Source organism: Oncorhynchus keta, unplaced genomic scaffold, assembly GCF_023373465.1.
Source record: "Oncorhynchus keta strain PuntledgeMale-10-30-2019 unplaced genomic scaffold, Oket_V2 Un_contig_5411_pilon_pilon, whole genome shotgun sequence".
Lineage (NCBI taxonomy): Eukaryota > Metazoa > Chordata > Actinopteri > Salmoniformes > Salmonidae > Oncorhynchus > Oncorhynchus keta.
This window is the reverse complement of record NW_026288273.1, coordinates 45,001-62,500: the sequence shown is the minus strand read 5'-3', so window position 1 is coordinate 62,500 and position 17,500 is coordinate 45,001. Positions and strand designations below refer to the sequence as shown.

At 45.0% G+C, this 17,500-nt stretch overlaps 1 protein-coding gene and 1 long non-coding RNA gene across 12 annotated transcripts in view; both read left to right on the top strand.

Moving 5' to 3' along the window:
* LOC127925301 (condensin complex subunit 3-like) overlaps window positions 1–17,500 on the top strand; it is a 46,537-nt gene that overhangs the window by 11,086 nt on the left and 17,951 nt on the right. The window contains exons 7-11 of the mRNA XM_052510161.1: window positions 2,942–3,134; window positions 3,473–3,622; window positions 16,059–16,199; window positions 17,141–17,264; window positions 17,347–17,433. Of these exons, the coding sequence (XP_052366121.1) occupies window positions 2,942–3,134; window positions 3,473–3,622; window positions 16,059–16,199; window positions 17,141–17,264; window positions 17,347–17,433 (695 nt within the window). The remainder of the gene's footprint in view (window positions 1–2,941; window positions 3,135–3,472; window positions 3,623–16,058; window positions 16,200–17,140; window positions 17,265–17,346; window positions 17,434–17,500) is intronic.
* Window positions 8,790–15,189, top strand: LOC127925303 (uncharacterized). Of its 11 annotated transcripts, none has more exons than XR_008120438.1 (10): window positions 8,790–8,947; window positions 9,150–9,463; window positions 11,348–11,839; window positions 11,915–11,990; window positions 12,029–12,066; window positions 12,432–12,618; window positions 12,986–13,061; window positions 13,174–13,696; window positions 14,066–14,664; window positions 14,817–15,189. It is a non-coding gene; the product is annotated as an uncharacterized LOC127925303 (long non-coding RNA). The 11 variants fall into 11 exon arrangements; XR_008120435.1 differs by having other exon boundaries at window positions 8,790–8,988; XR_008120436.1 differs by lacking the exon at window positions 9,150–9,463 and having other exon boundaries at window positions 8,790–9,149.

Here is a 17,500-nt window from a genome sequence, read left to right as displayed (position 1 = left end):
GGTCGTCTGTTTACCTCGTCGGCTAGGTCGCCTGTTTACCTCGTCGGCTAGGTCGTCTGTTTACCTCGCCGGCTAGGTCGTCTGTTTACCTCGTCGGCTGGTCGCCTGTTTACCTCGTCGGCTGGGTCGCCTGTTTACCTCGTCGGCTGGGTCGCCTGTTTACCTCGTCGGCTGGTCGCCTGTTTACCTCGTCGGCTAGGGTCGCCTGTTTACCTCGGCTGGGCCAGGTCGCCTGTTTACCTCGTCGGCTAGGTCGCCTGTTTACCTCGTCGGCTAGGTCGCCTGTTTACCTCGTCGGCTAGGTCGCTGTTTACCTCGCCGGCTTGTTGATCTTGTTTACCTCGTCGGCTAGGTCGTCTGTTTACCTCGTCGGCTAGGTCGTCTGTTTACCTCGTCGGCCAGGTCGTCCGCTTACCTCGCCGGCTAGGTCGTGTTTACCTCGTCGGCTAGGTCGTCCGTTTACCTCGTCGGCTAGGTCGTCCGTTTACCTCGTCGGCTTCGCCCGTTTACCTCGTCGGCTAGGTCGTCCGTTTACCTCGTCGGCTAGGTCGTCCGTTTACCTCGTCGGCTAGGTCGTCTGTTTTTACCTCGTCGGCTAGGTCGTCCGTTTACCTCGTCGGCTAGGTGTCCGTTTACCTCGTCGGCTCGTCCGTTTACCTCGTCGGCTGGGTCGTCCGTTTACCTCGTCGGCTGGTCGTCCGTTTACCTCGTCGGCTAGGCCGTCCGTTTACCTCGTCGGCTAGGTCGTCCGTTTTACCTCGTCGGCTAGGTCGTCCTGTTTACCTCGTCGGCTAGGTCGTCCGTTTACCTCGTCGGCTAGGTCGCCCGTTTACCTCGTCGGCTGGTCGTCCGCTTACCTCGTCGGCTAGGTCGTCCGTTTACCTCGTCGCTGGGTCGTCCGTTTACCTCGTCGGCTCGATCCGCTTACCTCGTCGGCTAGGGTCTGTTTACCTCGTCGGCTAGGTCGCCCGTTTACCTCGTTTCCGCCCTCGTCGGCTGGTCGTCCGTTTACCTCGTCGGCTAGGTCGTCCGTTTACCTCGTCGGCTAGGTCGTCCGTTTACCTCGTCGGCTAGGTCGTCCGCTTACCTCGTCGGCTAGGTGTCCGTTTACCTCGTCGGCTGGGTCGTCTGTTTACCTCGTCGGCTAGGTCGTCCTGTTTACCTCGTCGGCTAGGTCGTCTGTTTACCTCGTCGGCTAGGTCGTCCTGTTTACCTCGTCGGCTAGGTCGCCTGTTTACCTCGCCGGCTAGGTCGCCTGTTTACCTCGTCGGCTAGGTCGTCTGTTTACCTCGTCGGCTAGGTCGTCTGTTTACCTCGTCGGCTGGTCGCCTGTTTACCTCGTCGGCTAGGTCGCCGTTTACCTCGTCGGCTGGTCGCCTGTTTACCTCGTCGGCTAGGTCGTCCGTTTACCTCGTCGGCTAGGTCGCTGTTTACCTCGTCGGCTAGGTCGTCTGTTTACCTCGTCGGCTAGGTCGTCTGTTTACCTCGTCGGCTAGGTCGTCCGTTTACCTCGCCGGCAGGTCGCCCGCTTACCTCGTCGGCTAGGGTCGTCCGTTTACCTCGTCGGCTAGGTCGTCCGTTTACCTCGTCGGCTGGTCGTCCGTTTACCTCGTCGGCTGGTCGTCCGTTTACCTCGTCGGCTAGGTCGTCCGTTTACCTCGTCGGCTAGGTCGTCCGTTTACCTCGTCGGCTAGGTCGTCCGTTTACCTCGTCGGCTAGGTCGTCCGTTTACCTCGTCGGCTAGGTCGTCCGTTTACCTCGTCGGCTAGGTCGTCCGTTTACCTCGTCGGCTAGTACAGTACCTCTTAATGACATCACAATACCTCTTAATGACATCACAATACCTCTTAATGACATCACAATACCTCTTAATGACATCACAATACCTCTTAATGACAATGCAAAAACAGGTTTAGACATTTTTTTACATTTATATAAAAAATAAATACTTTACTACATAAATATTCAGACCCTTTGCTATGAGACTTGATCTCAGGTACTTCCTGTTTCCATTGATCATCCTTGAGGTGTTTCTTCAACTTGATTGGAGTCCATCGGTGGTAAATTCAATTGATTGGACATGATTTGGAAAGGCACACATCTGTCTATATAAAGGTTCCACAGTTGACAGTGCATGTCAGAGCAAACAACCAAGCCATGAGGTCGAAGGACTTGTCCATAGAGCTCCGAGACAGGATTGTGTCGAGGCACAGATCTGGGGAAGGGGACCAAAACATTTCTGCATCATTGAAGGTCCCCAAGAACACAGTGGCCTCCATCATTCTTAAATGGAAGAAGTTTGGAACCACCAAGACTCTTCCTTGAGCTGGCCGCACAGACAAACTGACCAATCGTGGGAGAAGGGCCTTGGTCAGGGAGGTGACCAAGAACCCAATGGTCACTCTGACAGAGCTCCAGAGTTCCTCTGTAGAGATGGGAGAACCTTCCAGAAGGACAACTGCAGCACTCCAGGCCTTTATGGTAGAGAGGCCAGATGGAAGCCACTCCTCAGTAAAAAGCACATGACAGCCAGCTTGGAGTTTGCCAAAAGACACCCGAAGGACTCTCAGAACATGAGAAATAAGATTCTCCTGTCTGATGAAACCAAGATTGAACTCTTTGACCTGAATGCCAAGCGTCAAGTCTGGAGGAGACCTGGCACCGTCCCTACGGTGAAGCATGGTGGTGGCAGCATTGTGCTGTGGGGATGTTTTTCAGCGGTAGGGACTGGGAGACTAGTCAGGATCGAGGGAAGGATGAACAGAAGCGCTCAGGATCTCAGACTAGGGCGAAGGTTCACCTTCCAACAGGACCCTAAGCACACAGCCAAGACAATGCAGGAGTGGCTTCGGGACAAGTCTCTGAATGTCCTTGAATGGCCCAGCCCCCCCCCCCACGCTATACATTTTCCGGTGTGTGTGTCTGTGTGTCTGTGTTGTAGAATCGGTGAGGGAGGTGGTGCAGATCCGTCTCCTCCCAGCCTGGCTGAATCTTCTCCAGGGTGATGTGCTGGAGCTGTTACACAAACTGGATGTAGAGAACTGCTCTCAGACCGCCCTGGACACACTGACCGCTCTGTTCACACACACACCTCAGGACCAGCTGCTCCACCACCGCCTTCAGCTGGACGACAGGTACACACACACACACACACACACACACACACACACACACACACACACACACACCGCCCTGGACACACTGACCGCTCTGTTCACACACACACCTCAGCACCAGCTGCTCCACCACCGCTTCAGCTGGACGACAGGTCACACACACACACACACACACGGCACACTGTCACACACACACACACACACACACACACACACACACACACACACACCGCTGGCACACTGACCGCTCTGCTCACTCACTCGCACACATACTGACCCCCTGCTGCTCACACACACACTGGCTGACTGTCTGACCGGCTGGCTGACTCTCTCACACACTGACTGTCTCTCTGTAGGATGCTGGTCCCGGCTGGGTCTCTGTCCTGTGAGAGCGTGTTGTACTGGAGGGCTCTGTGTGAGTTCGTTAAGACTAAAGGGGATGAAGGAGAGGAGATGTTGGAGAAGCTGCTGCCCGAGGCTGCTACCTTCGCTGAGTACCTCTACGGGTAAGACTACCACTACACCCCATACACCACCCTGACTACGGGTAACACCACCACTACACCCCATACACCACCCTGACTACGGGTAAAACCACCACTACATCACCCTGACTACGGGTAAGACCACCACTACACCCCATACATCACCCTGACTACGGGTAAGACCACCACTACACCCCATACACCACCCTGACTACGGGTAAGACCACCACTACACCCCATACACCACCCTGACTACGGGTAAGACCACCACTACACCCCATACATCACCCTGACTACGGGTAAAACCACCACTACACCCCATACATCACCCTGACTACGGGTAAGACCACCACTACACCACCCTGACTACGGGTAAGACCACCACTACACCCCATACACCACCCTGACTACGGGTAAGACCACCACTACACCCCATACACCACCCTGACTACGGGTAAAACCACCACTACACCCCATACACCACCCTGACTACGGGTAAGACCACCACTACACCCCATACACCACCCTGACTACGGGTAAGACCACCACTACACCCCATACACCACCCTGACTACGGGTAAGACCACCACTACACCCCATACATCACCCTGACTACGGGTAAAACCACCACTACACCCCATACACCACCCTGACTACGGGTAAGACCACCACTACATCACCCTGACTACGGGTAAGACCACCACTACACCCCATACACCACCCTGACTACGGGTAAAACCACCACTACACCCCATACATCACCCTGACTACGGGTAAGACCACCACTACACCCCATACACCACCCTGACTACGGGTAAAACCACCACTACATCACCCTGACTACGGGTAAGACCACCACTACACCCCATACACCACCCTGACTACGGGTAAGACCCCACTACACCCCATACACCACCACTACAAGACCACCACTACATCACCCCTGACTACGGGTAAGACCACCACTACACCCCATACACCACCCTGACTACGGGTAAGACCACCACTACACCCCATACACCACCCTGACTACGGGTAACACCACCACTACACCCCATACATCACCCTGACTACGGGTAAAACCACCACTACATCACCCTGACTACGGGTAAGACCACCACTACACCCCATACATCACCCTGACTACGGGTAAGACCACCACTACACCCCGTACACCACCCTGACTACGGGTAAGACCACCACTACACCCCATACACCACCCTGACTACGGGTAAGACCACCACTACACCCCATACATCACCCTGACTACGGGTAAAACCACCACTACACCCCATACACCACCCTGACTACCCACCACTACACCCCATACATCACCCTGACTATGGGTAAAACCACCCCATACATCACCCTGACTACGGGTAAGACCACCACTACACCCCATACATCACCCTGACTACGGGTAAGACCACCACTACACCCCATACATCACCCTGACTACGGGTAAGACCACCACTACACCCCATACATCACCCTGACTACGGGTAAGACCACCACTACACCCCATACACCACCCTGACTACGGGTAAGACCACCACTACACCCCATACACCACCCTGACTACGGGTAAGACCACCACTACACCCCATACACCACCCTGACTACGGGTAAGACCACCACTACACCCCATACATCACCCTGACTACGGGTAAGACCACCACTACACCCCATACACCACCCTGACTACGGGTAAGACCACCACTACACCCCATACACCACCCTGACTACGGGTAAGACCACCACTACACCCCATACACCACCCTGACTACGGGTAAGACCACCACTACATCACCCTGACTACGGGTAAGACCACCACTACACCCCATACACCACCCTGACTACGGGTAAGACCACCACTACACCCCATACACCACCCTGACTACGGGTAAGACCACCACTACACCCCATACACCACCCTGACTACGGGTAAGACCACCACTACACCCCATACACCACCCTGACTACGGGTAAGACCACCACTACATCACCCTGACTACGGGTAAGACCACCCCATACATCACCCTGACTACGGGTAAGACCACCCCATACATCACCCTGACTACGGGTAAGACCACCCCCATACATCACCCTGACTACGGGTAAGACCACCCCATACACCACCCTGACTACGGGTAAGACCACCCCATACATCACCCTGACTACGGGTAAGACCACCACGACACCACCCTGACTACGGGTAAGACCACCACTACATCACCCTGACTACGGGTAAGACCACCACTACACCCCATACATCACCCTGACTACGGGTAAGACCACCACTACACCCCATACACCACCCTGACTACGGGTAAGACCACCACTACATCACCCTGACTACGGGTAAGACCACCACTACATCACCCTGACTACGGGTAAGACCACCCCATACATCACCCTGACTACGGGTAAGACCACCCCATACACCACCCTGACTACGGGTAAGACCACCACTACATCACCCTGACTACGGGTAAGACCACCCCATACATCACCCTGACTAAGGGTAAGACCACCACTACACCACCCTGACTACGGGTAAGACCACCACTACATCACCCTGACTACGGGTAAGACCACCACTACACCACCCTGACTACGGGTAAGACCACCACGACACCACCCTGACTACGGGTAAGACCACCACGACACCACCCTGACTACGGGTAAGACCACCACTACACCACCCTGACTACGGGTAAGACCACCACTACACCACCCTGACTACGGGTAAGACCACCCCATACACCACCCTGACTACGGGTAAGACCACCACTACACCACCCTGACTACGGGTAAGACCACCCCATACACCACCCTGACTACGGGTAAGACCACCACTACACCACCCTGACTACGGGTAAGACCACCCATACATCACCCTGACTACGGGTAAGACCACCACTACATCACCCTGACTACGGGTAAGACCACCCCATACACCACCCTGACTACGGGTAAGACCACCCCATACACCACCCTGACTACGGGTAAGACCACCACTACATCACCCTGACTACAGGTAAGACCACCACTACATCACCCTGACTACGGGTAAGACCACCCCATACACCACCCTGACTACGGGTAAGACCACCACTACACCACCCCGACTACGGGTAAGACCACCACTACATCACCCTGACTACGGGTAAGACCACCACTACATCACCCTGACTACGGGTAAGACCACCACTACACCACCCTGACTACGGGTAAGACCACCACTACACCACCCTGACTACGGGTAAAACCACCACTACACCACCCTGACTACGGTAAGACCACCCATACACCACCCTGACTACGGGTAAGACCACCCATACACCACCCTGACTACGGGTAAGACCACCACTACATCACCCTGACTACGGGTAAGACCACCACTACACCACCCTGACTACGGGTAAGACCACCACTACACCACCCTGACTACGGGTAAAACCACCACTACACCACCCTGACTACGGGTAAGACCACCACTACACCACCCTGACTACGGGTAAGACCACCACTACACCACCCTGACTACGGGTAAAACCACCACTACACCACCCCTGACTACGGGTAAGACCACCACTACATCACCCTGACTACGGGTAAGACCACCCCATACATCACCCTGACTACGGGTAAGACCACCCCATACACCACCCTGACTACGGGTAAGACCACCCCATACATCACCCTGACTACGGGTAAGACCACCCCATACACCACCCTGACTACGGGTAAGACCACCCCATACATCACCCTGACTACGGGTAAGACCACCCCATACATCACCCTGACTACGGGTAAGACCACCACTACACCACCCTGACTACGGGTAAGACCACCACTACATCACCCTGACTACATCACATCACATATGTCAACTCCCCTCGCCTCTCCTGTATGTACCTCTAGCCAGTACCCCCCAACCCTTTCCCAGGGTACATCAGCTCTGCTAGTCGTGGAATATATCAAATCCTTGGACTGGCTTGTGGGTATCGGAGGAGAGGTTTGGGGAAACACTGACTCAAGTCTGTCTTCAGTCTATAGGACCAGTATTTTAAGACTAGTGATATCTAGACTGGAAGCGTGTAGGTAGACTGTAGAGATGTTAGGATCAGTACTCTGACAGGCCGTTGTCCCAGTTATAGGACCAGTATTTTAAGACTAGTCCTAGTGATATCTAGACTGGAAGCGTGTAGGTAGACTGTAGAGATGTTAGGATCAGTACTCTGACAGGCCGTTGTCCCAGTTATAGGACCAGTATTTTAAGACTAGTGATATCTAGACTGGAAGCGTGGAGGTAGACTGTAGAGATGTTAGGATCAGTACTCTGACAGGCCGTTGTCTCAGGGTAGCGGTTCTGATCTAGGATCAGTATGGACCGGATCAGTACTCTGACAGGCCGTTGTCTCAGGGTAGGAGTTCTGATCTAGGATCAGTTTGGACCGGATCAGCACTCTGACAGGCCGTTGTCTCAGGGTAGGAGTTCTGATCTAGGATCAGTTTGGACCGGATCAGCACTCTGACAGGCCGTTGTCTCAGGGTAGGAGTTCTGATCTAGGATCAGTTTGGACCGGATCAGCACTCTGACAGGCCGTTGTCTCAGGGTAGGGGTTCTGATCTAGGATCAGTTTGGCCTGTCAGAGTACTGATCCGGTCCACATCACTAGAATCTGACAGGCCGTTGTCTCAGGGTAGGGGTTCTGATCTAGGATCAGTATGGACCGGATCAGCACTCTGACAGGCCGTTGTCTCAGGGTAGGGTTCTGATCTAGGATCAGTTTGGACCGGATCAGTACTCTGACAGGCCGTTGTCTCAGGGTAGGGGTTCTGATCTAGGATCAGTTTGGCCTGTTAGATTCTAGTGAAATGGACCGGATCAGCACTCCTCCTCTGAGCCTCTTTGTGAATACAGTCCATTGTCTCCCGTCTGTTCTCTCTAGATATGTGAAGGGCCTGCCAGTGCTGTCTGCCAACCAGAGAAACATTGCTACTAGGTGTGTCCAGACAGTGTAGTAGTGTTATAACTGGTATATGGAGACAGTATAGTAGTGTTAACATGTTATAACTGGTATATGAAGACAGTGTAGTAGTGTTAACATGTTATAACAGGTATATGAAGACAGTGTAGTAGTGTTATAACTGGTATATGAAGACAGTGTAGTAGTGTTATAACTGGTATATGAAGACAGTGTAGTAGTGTTATAACTGGTATATGAAGACAGTGTAGTGTTAACATGTTATAACTGGTATATGAAGACAGTGTAGTAGTGTTAACATGTTATAACTGGTATATGAAGACAGTGTAGTAGTGTTAACATGTTATAACTGGTATATGAAGACAGTGTAGTAGTGTTAACATGTTATAACTGGTATATGAAGACAGTGTAGTAGTGTTATCATGTTATAACTGGTATATGAAGACAGTGTAGTGTTAACATGTTATAACTGGTATATGAAGACAGTGTAGTAGTGTTAACATGTTATAACTGGTATATGAAGACAGTGTAGTAGTGTTAACATGTTATAACAGGTATATGAAGACAGTGTAGTAGTGTTATAACTGGTATATGAAGACAGTGTAGTGTTAACATGTTATAACTGGTATATGGAGACAGTGTAGTAGTGTTAACATGTTATAACTGGTATATGAAGACAGTGTAGTAGTGTTAACATGTTATAACTGGTATATGAAGACAGTGTAGTAGTGTTATCATGTTATAACTGGTATATGAAGACAGTGTAGTGTTAACATGTTATAACTGGTATATGAAGACAGTGTAGTAGTGTTAACATGTTATAACTGGTATATGAAGACAGTGTAGTAGTGTTAACATGTTATAACAGGTATATGAAGACAGTGTAGTAGTGTTATCATGTTATAACTGGTATATGAAGACAGTGTAGTAGTGTTAACATGTTATAACTGGTATATGAAGACAGTGTAGTAGTGTTAACATGTTATAACTGGTATATGAAGACAGTGTAGTAGTGTTAACATGTTATAACAGGTATATGAAGACAGTGTAGTAGTGTTATCATGTTATAACTGGTATATGAAGACAGTGTAGTAGTGTTAACATGTTATAACTGGTATATGAAGACAGTGTAGTAGTGTTATCATGTTATAACTGGTATATGAAGACAGTGTAGTGTTAACATGTTATAACTGGTATATGAAGACAGTGTAGTAGTATTAACATGTTATAACTGGTATATGGAGACAGTGTAGTAGTGTTATCATGTTATAACTGGTATATGAAGACAGTGTAGTAGTGTTAACATGTTATAACAGGTATATGAAGACAGTGTAGTAGTGTTATCATGTTATAACTGGTATATGAAGACAGTATAGTGTTAACATGTTATAACTGGTATATGAAGACACAGTGTAGTAGTATTAACATGTTATAACTGGTATATGGAGACAGTGTAGTAGTGTTAACATGTTATAATGGTATATGAAGACAGTGTAGTAGTGTTATAACTGGTATATGAAGACAGTGTAGTAGTGTTAACATGTTATAACAGGTATATGAAGACAGTGTAGTAGTGTTATCATGTTATAACTGGTATATGAAGACAGTGTAGTAGTGTTAACATGTTATAACAGGTATATGAAGACAGTGTAGTGTTAACATGCTATAACAGGTATATGAAGACAGTATAGTAGTGTTATAACTGGTATATGAAGACAGTGTAGTAGTGTTAACATGTTATAACAGGTATATGAAGACAGTGTAGTAGTGTTATCATGTTATAACTGGTATATGAAGACAGTATAGTGTTAACATGTTATAACTGGTATATGAAGACAGTATAGTAGTGTTAACACGTTATAACTGGTATATGAAGACAGTGTAGTAGTGTTGACATGCTATAACAGGTATATGAAGACAGTATAGTAGTGTTATAACTGGTATATGAAGACAGTGTAGTAGTGTTATAACTGGTATATGAAGACAGTGTAGTAGTGTTAACATGTTATAACTGGTATATGAAGACAGTGTAGTAGTGTTAACATGTTATAACTGGTATATGAAGACGGTGTAGTAGTGTTAACATGTTATAACTGGTATATGAAGACAGTATAGTAGTGTTATAACTGGTATATGAAGACAGTATAGTAGTGTTATAACTGGTATATGAAGACAGTGTAGTAGTATTAACATGTTATAACTGGTATATGAAGACGGTGTAGTAGTATTAACATGTTATAACTGGTATATGAAGACAGTGTAGTAGTGTTAACATGTTATAACTGGTATATGAAGACAGTGTAGTAGTGTTAACATGTTATAACTGGTATATGAAGACAGTGTAGTAGTGTTAACATGTTATAACTGGTATATGAAGACAGTGTAGTAGTGTTATAACTGGTATATGAAGACAGTATAGTGTTAACATGATATAACTGGTATATGAAGACAGTGTAGTAGTGTTATAACTGGTATATGAAGACAGTATAGTGTTAACATGATATAACTGGTATATGAAGACAGTATAGTGTTAACATGTTATAACTGGTATATGAAGACAGTGTAGTGGTATTAACATGTTATAACTGGTATATGAAGACAGTGTAGTAGTGTTAACATGTTATAACTGGTATATGAAGACAGTGTAGTAGTGTTATCATGTTATAACAGGTATATGAAGACAGTGTAGTAGTGTTAACATGTTATAACTGGTATATGAAGACAGTGTAGTAGTGTTATCATGTTATAACAGGTATATGAAGACAGTGTAGTAGTGTTAACATGTTATAACTGGTGTATATTTGTATATAATCGAACACCTTTGGGATGAATTGGAAAGCCTACTGCAGGGCCTAATCGCCCCCAACATCAGTACCCGTTTGGAATGAGATGTTGGATGAGCAGTTGTCCACGTACCTTTTGGTTATGTAGTGTGTGTATAACATGTAGATATGTCAAGGTAGCCTGGGTGCCAGTCAGTTTGTGCTCTCTTGCCAACTCCTTATGGATTTTTGATGGCATGACACTGAGTGTGAAGTGTTAACGATTATTACTGTGTAATACCAGGTATATGAAGTGTTATAACTATTACTGTGTAATACCAGGTATATGAAGTGTTATTACTGTGTAATACCAGGTATATGAAGTGTTATTACTGTGTAATACCAGGTATATGAAGTGTTATAACTATTACTGTGTAATACCAGGTATATGAAGTGTTATAACTATTACTGTGTAATACCAGGTATATGAAGTGTTATACGATTATTACTGTGTAATACCAGGTATATGAAGTGTTATAACTAATGTGTAATACCAGGTATATGAAGTGTTATAACTATTACTGTGTAATACCAGGTATATGAAGCGTTATAACTATTACTGTGTAATACCAGGTATATGAAGCGTTATAACTGTTACTGTGTAATACCAGGTATATGAAGCGTTATAACTATTACTGTGTAATACCAGGTATATGAAGCGTTATAACTGTTACTGTGTAATACCAGGTATATGAAGCGTTATAACTGTTACTGTGTAATACCAGGTATATGAAGTGTTATAACTAATGTGTAATACCAGGTATATGAAGTGTTATAACTATTACTGTGTAATACCAGGTATATGAAGTGTTATAACTATTACTGTGTAATACCAGGTATATGAAGTGTTATAACTAATGTGTAATACCAGGTATATGAAGTGTTATAACTATTACTGTGTAATACCAGGTATATGAAGTGTTATAACTAATGTGTAATACCAGGTATATGAAGTGTTATAACTAATGTGTAATACCAGGTATATGAAGTGTTATAACTAATGTGTAATACCAGGTATATGAAGTGTTATAACTATTACTGTGTAATACCAGGTATATGAAGTGTTATAACTATTACTGTGTAATACCAGGTATATGAAGTGTTATAACTATTACTGTGTAATACCAGGTATATGAAGTGTTATAACTATTACTGTGTAATACCAGGTATATGAAGTGTTATAACTAATGTGTAATACCAGGTATATGAAGTGTTATAACTAATGTGTAATACCAGGTATATGAAGTGTTATAACTATTACTGTGTAATACCAGGTATATGAAGTGTTATAACTATTGTGTGTAATACCAGGTATATGAAGTGTTATAACTATTACTGTGTAATACCAGGTATATGAAGTGTTATAACTATTACTGTGTAATACCAGGTATATGAAGTGTTATAACTAATGTGTAATACCAGGTATATGAAGTGTTATAACTATTACTGTGTAATACCAGGTATATGAAGTGTTATAACTAATGTGTAATACCAGGTATATGAAGTGTTATAACTAATGTGTAATACCAGGTATATGAAGTGTTATAACTATTACTGTGTAATACCAGGTATATGAAGCGTTATAACTATTACTGTGTAATACCAGGTATATGAAGTGTTATAACTATTACTGTGTAATACCAGGTATATGTAACTGTTATAACTACTGTGTAATACCAGGTATATGAAGTGTTATAACTATTACTGTGTAATACCAGGTATATGAAGTGTTATAACTATTACTGTGTAATACCAGGTATATGAAGTGTTATAACTATTACTGTGTAATACCAGGTATATGAAGTGTTATAACTATTACTGTGTAATACCAGGTATATGAAGCGTTATAACTATTACTGTGTAATACCAGGTATATGAAGTGTTATAACTAATGTGTAATACCAGGTATATGAAGTGTTATAACTATTACTGTGTAATACCAGGTATATGAAGTGTTATAACTATTACTGTGTAATACCAGGTATATGAAGTGTTATAACTATTACTGTGTAATACCAGGTATATGAAGTGTTATAACTATTACTGTGTAATACCAGGTATATGAAGTGTTATAACTAATGTGTAATACCAGGTATATGAAGTGTTATAACTATTACTGTGTAATACCAGGTATATGAAGTGTTATAACTATTACTGTGTAATACCAGGTATATGAAGTGTTATAACTATTACTGTGTAATACCAGGTATATGAAGTGTTATAACTATTACTGTGTAATACCAGGTATATGAAGTGTTATAACTAATGTGTAATACCAGGTATATGAAGCGTTATTACTATTACTGTGTAATACCAGGTATATGAAGTGTTATAACTATTACTGTGTAATACCAGGTATATGAAGTGTTATAACTATTACTGTGTAATACCAGGTATATGAAGTGTTAACGATTATTACTGTGTAATACCAGGTATATGAAGTGTTATAACTATTACTGTGTAATACCAGGTATATGAAGCGTTATAACTATTACTGTGTAATACCAGGTATATGAAGTGTTATTACTGTGTAATACCAGGTATATGAAGCATTATAACTATTACTGTGTAATACCAGGTATATGAAGTGTTATTACTGTGTAATACCAGGTATATGAAGCATTATAACTATTACTGTGTAATACCAGGTATATGAAGCGTTATAACTATTACTGTGTAATACCAGGTATATGAAGCGTTATAACTATTACTGTGTAATACCAGGTATATGAAGTGTTATAACTATTACTGTGTAATACCAGGTATATGAAGTGTTATAACTAATGTGTAATACCAGGTATATGAAGTGTTATAACTATTACTGTGTAATACCAGGTATATGAAGTGTTATAACTATTACTGTGTAATACCAGGTATATGAAGTGTTATAACTATTACTGTGTAATACCAGGTATATGAAGTGTTATAACTATTACTGTGTAATACCAGGTATATGAAGTGTTATAACTATTACTGTGTAATACCAGGTATATGAAGTGTTATAACTATTACTGTGTAATACCAGGTATATGAAGTGTTATAACTAATGTGTAATACCAGGTATATGAAGTGTTATAACTAATGTGTAATACCAGGTATATGAAGTGTTATAACTATTACTGTGTAATACCAGGTATATGAAGTGTTATAACTATTACTGTGTAATACCAGGTATATGAAGCGTTATAACTATTACTGTGTAATACCAGGTATATGAAGTGTTATAACTATTACTGTGTAATACCAGGTATATGAATCGTTATAACTATTACTGTGTAATACCAGGTATATGAAGTGTTATAACTATTACTGTGTAATACCAGGTATATGAATCGTTATAACTATTACTGTGTAATACCAGGTATATGAAGTGTTATAACTATTACTGTGTAATACCAGGTATATGAAGTGTTATAACTATTACTGTGTAATACCAGGTATATGAAGTGTTATAACTATTACTGTGTAATACCAGGTATATGAAGTGTTATAACTATTACTGTGTAATACCAGGTATATGAAGCGTTATAACTATTACTGTGTAATACCAGGTATATGAAGTGTTATAACTATTACTGTGTAATACCGGTACGGTAACTGTTATTACTGGGTAATACCGGGTACGGTAACTGTTATTACTGTGTAATACCGGGTATGGTAACTGTTATTACTGTGTAATACCGGGTACGGTAACTGTTATTACTGGGTAATACCAGGTATGGTAACTGTTATTACTGTGTAATACCATGTATGGTAACTGTTATTACTGTGTAATACCAGGTATGGTAACTGTTATTACTGGGTAATACCATGTATATGGTAACTGTTATTACTGTGTAATACCAGGTATGGTAACTGTTATTACTGGGTAATACCTGGTATGGTAACTGTTATTACTGGGTAATACCATGTATGGTAACTGTTATTACTGTGTAATACCAGGTATGGTAACTGTTATTACTGGGTAATACCGGGTACGGTAACTGTTATTACTGGGTAATACAGGGTACGGTAACTGTTATTACTGTAATACCATGTATGGTAACTGTTATTACTGGGTAATACCGGGTATGGTAACTGTTATTACTGTGTAATACCAGGTATGGTAACTGTTATTACTGTGTAATACCGGGTATGGTAACTGTTATTACTGGGTAATACCGGGTATGGTAACTGTTATTACTGGGTTTATACCGGGTACGGTAACTGTTATTACTGTGTAATACTGGGTACGGTAACTGTTATTACTGGGTAATACCATGTATGGTAACTGTTATTACTGTGTAATACCAGGTATGGTAACTGTTATTACTGGGTAATACCGGGTACGGTAACTGTTATTACTGGGTAATACCGGGTACGGTAACTGTTATTACTGTGTAATACCGGTACGGTAACTGTTATTACTGGGTAATACCGGTGCGGTAACTGTTATTACTGGGTAATACGGTGCGGTAACTGTTATTACTGTGTAATACCAGGTATGGTAACTGTTATTACTGGGTAATACCAGGTATGGTAACTGTTATTACTGGGTAATACCAGGTATGGTAACTGTTATTACTGGGTAATACCAGGTACGGTAACTGTTATTACTGTGTAATACCAGGTACGGTAACTGTTATTACTGTGTAATACCAGGTATGTGAAGTGTGTCCCGGTGTTGTCTGAAGAGCTGAAAGGAGACTTTGCTCAGCTGGAGCTGGTCATGACTAAAGAGTTCATCTCTCAACAACTCATCCACCTCACCGGCTGTCTGGATACCAATGAAGAGGGAGGAAGGTGAGAGAGGAGGAGGGATGGGTGAGAGGTGGAGGAGGAGGGGGATTGGGTGGGTGGGTGAGAGGTGGAGGGAGGGAGGGGAATGGTGAGAGGTGGAGGGAGCTATGGGTGAGAGGTGGAGGGAGGGGGGAATGGGTGAGAGGTGGAGGAGGGGGAGGGGATGGTGAGAGGTGGAGGAAGCTATGGGTGAGAGGTGGAGGGGAATGGTGAGAGGTGGAGGAAGCTATAGGTGAGAGGTGGAGGGGAATGGTGAGAGGTGGAGGAAGCTATGGGTGAGAGGTGGAGGGAGAATGGTGAGAGGTGGAGGAGGGGGAGGGGAATGGTGAGAGGTGGAGGAAGCTATAGGTGAGAGGTGGAGGGGTGAGAGGTGGTGATGGGTGAGAGGAGGAGGAGGGGATTGATGGGTGAGAGAGGTGGAGGAGGGGGGGAGATGGGTGAGAGGTGGAGGAGGGGATTGATGGGTGAGAGAGGTGGGAGGGGGGGATGGGTGAGAGAGGTGGAGGAGGGGGGGGATGGGTGAGAGAGGTGGAGGAGGGGATTGATGGGTGAGAGAGGTGGAGGAGGGGGATGGGTGAGAGAGGTGGAGGAGGGGGGATGGGTGAGAGGGTGGAGGAGGGGGGATGGGTGGAGGGTGGAGGAGGGGATTGATGGGTGAGAGAGGTGGAGGAGTAGAGGATGGTTGGGGGAGGTAATGTAGCCATCAGTGGTTGAGTTCGTGCTTGACAACATAACAGACGCCTGGATAGATATTTATCAGATGATGTAGTAATCTGATCTCTTTAACATATCAGCTAACGACTCAGTCGTCAGTCGATTGGTTGATTCAAAGACAGTGCGTCTAGTCGGGCAGGAAGTCAATCAGGTTTATCTTTCTCCTTGTATATGGTGCTACAGAAAGTGTTCATGTAACTCTCTGTGTGTGTGTGTGTGTGTGTGTATAGGAAGCGTGTGGTGGCTGTGTTACAGGAGATGCTGGTCCTACCTCAGACTCCTCCCTCTCTGGTCTCTCTGCTGACGGAGAAACTACTGACCCTGATACCTGACGACCACAGACGCGTTCAGACCGTAGGTTACACACACACACACACACACACACACAGTAGATGAAGGTGTAGTGAAAGTTTTAACCTGTGCGTGTGCGCACCAGGTGGCGGAGGTGATCTCGGAGGTGCGTGAGCCCATCGTCATCAGACAGCCGCTGGATGAGAACGAGAACCGCAAGAAACAAGTGAAGGTATTCGCTCCGCTGTATCTCTCCTTTATTCTCTATCCAATCCTCCATCCCTCCTCTCCATCCTCTA